The sequence below is a fragment of the Galeopterus variegatus genome, unplaced genomic scaffold (genome assembly GCF_000696425.1).
Source record: "Galeopterus variegatus unplaced genomic scaffold, G_variegatus-3.0.2 Scaffold2193, whole genome shotgun sequence".
Taxonomy (NCBI): Eukaryota; Metazoa; Chordata; class Mammalia; order Dermoptera; family Cynocephalidae; genus Galeopterus; species Galeopterus variegatus.
In genome coordinates, this window is record NW_007728304.1 from 300229 (window position 1) to 307884 (window position 7656).

At 36.5% G+C, this 7656-nt stretch overlaps 1 protein-coding gene across 1 annotated transcript in view; it reads right to left on the reverse strand.

Moving 5' to 3' along the window:
• Window positions 1-6844, reverse strand: part of HIBCH (3-hydroxyisobutyryl-CoA hydrolase) — a gene marked incomplete at its 5' end in the record, with an annotated part of 71279 nt that extends 64435 nt beyond the window's left edge. Inside the window, 3 exons of the mRNA XM_008580893.1 lie at window positions 616-696; window positions 4385-4469; window positions 6704-6844. Coding sequence (XP_008579115.1) covers window positions 616-696; window positions 4385-4469; window positions 6704-6844 — 307 coding nt within the window. The remainder of the gene's footprint in view (window positions 1-615; window positions 697-4384; window positions 4470-6703) is intronic.
• Between the last annotated feature and the right edge of the window lie 812 nt (window positions 6845-7656).

Here is a 7656-nt window from a genome sequence, read left to right on the forward strand (position 1 = left end):
ATATTGAGTGAAACGAGTCAGGCAGAGAAAAAGAAATACCACATGTTCTCACTTATTGGTGGGAGCTAAAAAAAAATAAACAAATTAATTTACCCACAAACACACACAAAAAAAACTGGGGGTGGGGGGAGGGGAAGAAGATATAACAACCATACTTTTTTTTTTTGAAGTTGTTACAACAAGCAAAGGGAAAGGACATTCTTGGGGGGGATGGGAGAGAGGGAGGAGGGCGGGAGGTGTCGGTGATGGGCCATAATAATCATATATATTGTATATTGACAAAATAAAAATTAAAAAATTTAAAAAAAAAAAAACTATTACCCCGGAAAAAAAAAAAAAAGAGTTTTCATTTTCTATGAAAGCCAACCATATGATCAGGAATCCATATTTTCATATTGATTTTATGACAAACAGCAGTTAAGGATAGCCTACTAGTAGTAAAGTGGAATTGTTCTGGAACAAGCAGTCAGAATATTTTAATCCACTTCAGTTATGCCTGACACATAGTATATGAAAGTTTAAATGAGAGTGCCTATTGGTTATGCTTTTAACCAATCATACTGTCCACCTCATTTCTCGATTTCATTTTCAAAGCTCTCAGCGGAGCATACATACCAATGGCACTGTTCAGCATATATTCTTCTCTGAAGAAATCTTGAGCTATCTTCTGTTTTGCCTTTACAGCTTCTGAGATCGCTACAAAAAAAGAGGGAAGGAAGGAGTCAAAATCAAAAAAGGTGAATATTTTCAGTTTTCCCGTGAATATTGCCATACAAATTAAATGAAAAGTATGATAATCAAGCACAGGTGGAAGGGGAGACTCTAAAATAGCTTGTTAAAGTTTTGATGTTGCCCACACCATAGACACACCATAGTTAGTCACAAACCCACAGTCCAATGTCAAAGCTTCAGGGCAAAAATTCCTATTCTTACTTTCTATGTTTATTCCACAATGTTATACTTAAATTAAAAATTATAGGTTGCTACACACTGAATGTTCTACTGACTATTTTCTCTACCACCTGAATAAACATTTGCTAGACATTATACATACATACATAGCACACTTGTGTACAGTACTATAGAGTATTCCATCTAGTTAAATATTTCTGCCACATTCATTTCACCATGAAACATTTACTGAGCATCTACTATGTACCATATGCTGTTTTAGGTGCTGCAGATAGCAAAACAGCAATGTAAGATGGCTTCCCTGGAGTTCAGACTACTAAGAGAGATAGACTACTAAAACACACTTTTTGTGCTATGCCCACACTCTGAGAGCAGAGTATTCTGGGAATGGGAGCAGGAGATGTGTGATTAAAAGGCTTTCCAGAATAGGTAAGCCTGAGCCAAGTTGAAAAGATAGGTAGGAATTTCCTACAAAATGACAGAAGGAAAAGCTACAAGTAGAGGAAAGAGTGCCTACAAGGGCACAAAAGCAAGAAAGAAAAGAGTAATTTTTTAATCAAGTAGTTTTAAGACTAAAGAGAAATGGTAAAAGGTGAGGACAGAGAGGTAAATAAGACAGTAACATTCTTACTTATTAATAATATCAGTGGAAATGTAACTTCTCAAAGACATTGCTACCGCCTGACTTAATAAACATGTACTGAGTAAATATCTGCTGAATAATAAACACTATCTAATGGCTTCATTTCTATTGTAATCTCCTGTTATCCAGAGTTCACATCTCCTACCATTCTCCTATATTCCAGTCAATCTCAAGACTGCAATCAAAGTTTTCTCTTCCATATACCACAAGCTCATATGCCTTTCCTGTCTTTAAGTCCTAAGAGAATTATTAAAATACAAATTAAACATATTATACATACATGTTTCCTCTTTTACAGGAAAGCTCTGACTACAGATTTTTAGACTAACTCTGGAATTCTGACATATCTTCCATCAAAATGTTCCATATGTTCATTTCTTTTCCTGTTTTTAAAAGACAGATCTGATATCTACTTTTGTCATTCTGAGGTTTTCACTGATATATGCCTGAAAAAAGAACCTTATCTGTTGTCCTTTATTCAGTCCTTATTACTGCTTAACAATTCTAAAAGGAAAGGAGTGTAAATTATATTGCCTTTCGAATGAAACTTTTACCTCAAATATTCTCAGATTTCCTCCTAATCTTATTCTAATTTTTATTCTAATCAATTAGTTCCATATAAATTAAAATTAAATGACATTCACAATCTTTTTTTAAAATTTTCTGAGTGCCCACATAACTGTTTTAGACTATGATCTTTAAAGAAACTAAATTTCCTGGAACTGAAATTCGTTGTTTTATACATGTAAACTAGAGTAATTCTAGAATTTGTACCTATATTATCAAATACCAATATAAAATTAGGCCTATCTGCAGAAATAGCTCACAGTTAGAAGCTAAACGCAATACATAAGGCAATGCCCATCTGCAAACTGATGAGATCAAAGGCCCAACTCTAAAGGAAAGACTAATTCCAGGCTGAAAAACAATGTTTTAAAAATATTCATATTGTGCTTAAGAACAGGAACAAGACAAGGATGCCCACTCTCACCATTCCTATTTAATACAGTATTGGAACTACCAGCCAGAGCAACAAGGCAAGAGAAAGAAATAAAGGGCACTCAGATTGGAAACGATGAAGTCAGACTGTCCTTTTTTGCAGATGACATGATCCTATATGTAAAAAACCTAAAGACTATACAAAACAACTCTTAAAGCTGATAAACAATTTCAGTAAAGTTGCAGGATACAAAAATCAACACCCAAAAATCATTAGTGTTTTTATATTCCAATAATGAACTAGCAGAAAAAGAAAGCAAGAAAGCAAGCCCATTTACAATAATTACCAAAAAAATAAAATACCTAGGAATCGATTTAACCCAGGAGATGAAAGAGCTCTACAACAAGAACTACAAATCATTGCTGAAAGAAATTAAAGAGGACACAAAAAGATAGAAAGGCATTCCATGATCTTGGACTGAAAGAATTAACACTGTGAAAATGTCCATACTACCCAAAGTGATCTATAGATTCAATGCAATCCCCATCAAAATACCAATGACATTCTTCACAGAAATAGAAAAAACAATCCTAATATTCATATGGAATAATAAAAGACCCCAAATAGCCAAAGCAATCCAGAGCAAAAACAAAAAAGCTGGAGCATAACACTAGCTGACTACAAAGGTAAAGTAACCAAAACAGCATGGTACTGGCATAAAAACAGACATTCAGACTTATGGAACAGAATAGAGAACACAGCAATCAACCCACATACTTACTGCCAACTGATCTTTGGCAAAAGCAACAAGAACATACATTGGGGAAAAGACTGCTTCTTCAATAAATGGTGCTGAGAAAACTGGAAGTCCATACAGAAAAATGAAACCCATACCTCTCGCCATATATCAAAATCAACTCAAAATGGATTAAAGATTTACATATAAGACCTGAAACTATAAAACTCCTAAAGGAAAACATAGGGAAACACTTCAGGAAGTAGGACTGGGCAAAGACTTTATGAATAAGACCCCAAAAGCACAGGCAACAAAAGAAAAAATAAATGGGATTATATCAAACTAAAAACTTCTGAACAGTAAAAGAAACAATTAATAGAGCAAAAAGACAACCTATGCAAAATGGGAGAAAATATTTGCAAACTATGCATCTGACAAGAGATTAATATCCATAATATCCAAGGAACTCAAAACAACTAACTTAACAGTAAAAAAACAAGTAACCCGATTAAAAAATGGGCAAAAGAGCTGGACGGGTATTTCTCAAAGGAAGATACACAAATGGCCAAAAGACACATGAAACATACTCAACATCACCAAGCATCAGAGAAATGCAAATCAAAACTACACTGAGATATCATCTCACTCTAGTTAGACTGGCCATTATCACAGAGAGAAAAACAAATGCCGGCAAAGATGCAGAGAAAGGTGAACCCTCCTATACTGTTGGTAGGACTATAAATTAGTGTAGCCGTTATGAAAAACAGTATGGAGGTTTCTCAAACAACTACAGATAGCACTGCCATATGATCCAGCAATCCCATTGCTGGGTTAAGTCTTTACTTTTTTTTCTAAGTTAGCTTTATAAGAACATATTAGGGCTGGCTGATGGCTCACTTGAGAAAGCATGGTGTTGATAACTCCAAGGTTAAGGGTTTAGATACCCATACCAGCCAGCCACCAAAGAAAAAGGAAAAAAAAAAAAAAGACATACATACACACACACACACACACACATTTAAGAATGTATTAACTTTATAATAAAAAAAGTCTAAGAAGTAAAGCAAATTACAAATTACTACAAAAATTTGCCAATACTTTATCAGTTCGAGTGGAGGAAAAAGCATTTAGGTAAGGGGGAAAAAGTTTTTACCTCTGACATCACCCCCAGCACAGAAAGCCTTTCCTCCAGCTCCCTTTATAATGATCAAGAATGTTTCAGGATCTTGTTCCCACTTCTGTCCAAATGTAAAAGAAGATGGTATAAGCATATTATAAATACAAACTTATTAAAAATATATCCACATGTGCATATACATACACATTCAAATACGTCTGTGTGTGTGTGTGTGTGTGTGTGTAACCTCTTATAAAGCATAACTTGAAGAATGGATTCCATTACATTCTTCATTAAATAAAATTCATTTTCTTTTCTGAGATAAAGTAGAAGCTATTCCAACAAGGTTGCTAGCTTTGGATCATTTTGTGATCCAAATTTCATGATGGCATCTGAAATTTTTGCCATCATAACTTTGAGACCAAGATGAATAAACATGAGTTAATAATATTATGTTACATAAACATAAATTTGGTGAACAAATCAACCCAAAGATTGCTGATAAACAGAGCAATAAACTTTCTACTGTGGTAATACAGGACCCCATCCTACTGACAAATTTGTAAATAACAGAATGAAACCAATTATGATATTGATCAAATATACAAGTGATTTGAGGTTGGTAAGGACAGCTAATAAATAAGTAGAATGAAAGAATCAAGAGCCAAAGGAAATTCAAAAGGCTAAAACAATGGACCAAATGAAAACTTAATTAGAGACAGATTAATAGGGGTTCTATAAATTCTATACTGGAGAATAAAAATATAAATGCAAAGGAAGAGATTTAGCTGGACAGATTAATGTGCTACTGGACTACACTAATAGAAATATGTTATTTTAACATGGAAGCTTCTATTTTCTTCCACGCTGCTCCAACTCTATGCAACACTTGGCTTATTTCTATGTATCATACTTCAGGACATAAAAGGTACCCCAAACAGAAACACAAGAATGGAAGAGAGACTCATCAAATGAAGAATTAAGAACTGGTGGCCAGGGGAGAACTACCAGTATTTGTTCAACACCTACATGGCAGACTGTGTTACATACTTATATGAACTATTTCAGTTAATCTTTACAACCATCCTATGAAATATCGTTATCCCCATTTCACAGCTGCGGAGAGTGAGTCACAGAGAGATTAACTTTCCCATCCCACACAGTTAATAAGTAGAAATACAAGTTTCAAACCCAGTAAGTCCTGTTTTTCTGCTACCCCATGCAGTTCACTTATAAAAGTTTATGACTTTCTCCAAGAAAAGGCAGGCCAAACAGTTTAAAAACAGCTGTCTCCGGGCCAAACCCGTGGCTCACTCGGGAGAGTGCAGCGCTGGGAGCACTGAGGCCACGGGTTCGGATCCTATGTAGGGATGGCCGGTGCGCTCACTGGCTGAGCACGGTGCAGACGACACCAAGCCAAGGGTTCCGATCCCCTTACCAGTCACAAAACAAACAAACAAACAAAAAAAAAAAAACCCAGCTGTCTCCAAACCAAAAGGCTGTCATGTGGAAGGAGATTAGATTTGTACACTCATGCCCTAAGAGACAGAGCCAGTAAAATTGGTTAAAAGGTCAGAGAAACCGAGTGGCAGAACATAAGAAACCTGTAAGTAAATCAGAGCTACGTAAAAGTAGAAGAGGCTGTCTCAGGAGAAAATGAATTCCCCATCACCAGGGGTGCTCAAGAATAACTGCATAGGAAAATGAGGACTCAAGAATCAACTGGGCATGGGTGCGGATCCCATGGAGATCTGATTCTATGGGAGAATATATCAGAAATGGTCTATTACAATATAGTTTTAAAAGGATCCATATATTTGCTTTAAGAAAATTACAAACCTTTGGCCGGCCCGGTGGCGCACTGGATAGTGCGCCGCTTGGGAAGCGCGGCGGCGCTCCCGCCCGAGGGTTCGGATCCCACATACAGACCGGTTCCCGCTCACTGGCTGAGCGAGGCACGGGAGCAACGCCGAGGGTTGCAATCCCGTTGCCGGTCCCCAGTCCGGTACGGGGGCAACACTGAGGGTTGTGATCCGTTGCCGGACACGGAAAAAGACAAAAGACAAAAAAAAAAAAAAAGAAAAGAAAATTACAAACCTTTGGCCGGCCCGGTGGCGCACTGGATAGTGCGCCGCTTGGGAAGCGCGGCGGCGCTCCCGCCCGAGGGTTCGGATCCCACATACAGACCGGTTCCCGCTCACTGGCTGAGCGAGGCACGGGAGCAACGCCGAGGGTTGCAATCCCGTTGCCGGTCCCCAGTCCGGTACGGGGGCAACACTGAGGGTTGTGATCCGTTGCCGGACACGGAAAAAGACAAAAGACAAAAAAAAAAAAAAAGAAAAGAAAATTACAAACCTTTAGCTCTGAATAAATCTGCCTAATCATATTAAGAGTCAGTGCATTTAGTAACTTTGGTCTGTTCAGTGTAATCACTCCTGCACAACCTTTTCTTTCCAACAGTACGTCTCCTGTTGCATCTGTGTGCTTGGACATTCTCTGTGTAAAAAAAAAGAATAACTTTATGATAAATTCATTAAGTTTTTGCCACAGGCCAACATCAAAACATACACATCAAAGGCAAATCTTTCATGTTAATGGTAACTAAAGGAATGGATAATTATGTACATTTAACAAAAGTTTCTAAAGTTTAGACTCTGTAGGTGGACAATTCCAAAGAAAATTATACACACCTCCTAAATTTTTATTTTTTATTTGAGAAAATGGAGTCAACTGATTTAGAGTAGAGCCAAGTCCTAGAATTCCTTGGACTATGAAATATTCTTAAATCTTTTAATTTATTACTGTATATCAAGCTCTACGTTAGGTGCTAAGAAAGCAGAGAGAAACAAAACCTTGAAGCTCACATGGGAACAGTATGCAGTAAAAAACTGAAAGTCAGTTTAAACTGGAAAAATTTAACTGGAGAATGCCAATTAAAACTAAATAGCACACTTATTAGCTAAAATCTAGTAAAACCCAGAAGCCTATATTTTTACAGCATTAAGCAACATGTTCATGCAATTCTTAAGTTCTCCTTTATAGGGGCTGGCCTGTTAGCTCACTGGGTCAGAGAATGGTGCTAACAAAACCCAGGTCAAGAGTTCGGATCCCCGAACTGGGAGCTGCCAAAAAAAAAATTTTTTTTTTTAAATAAAAATAAAATAAATTCTCCTTTATAAAATCACATTGCATGTTTAAATTTTGGAGTTAATTTTTATTAAAATTCATTATCAGATAAAATAAAAATAATTTATATTCACTTAAAAATTTTACAGGAAAAGTGATTAAACAACAGAAAACGTTGCATC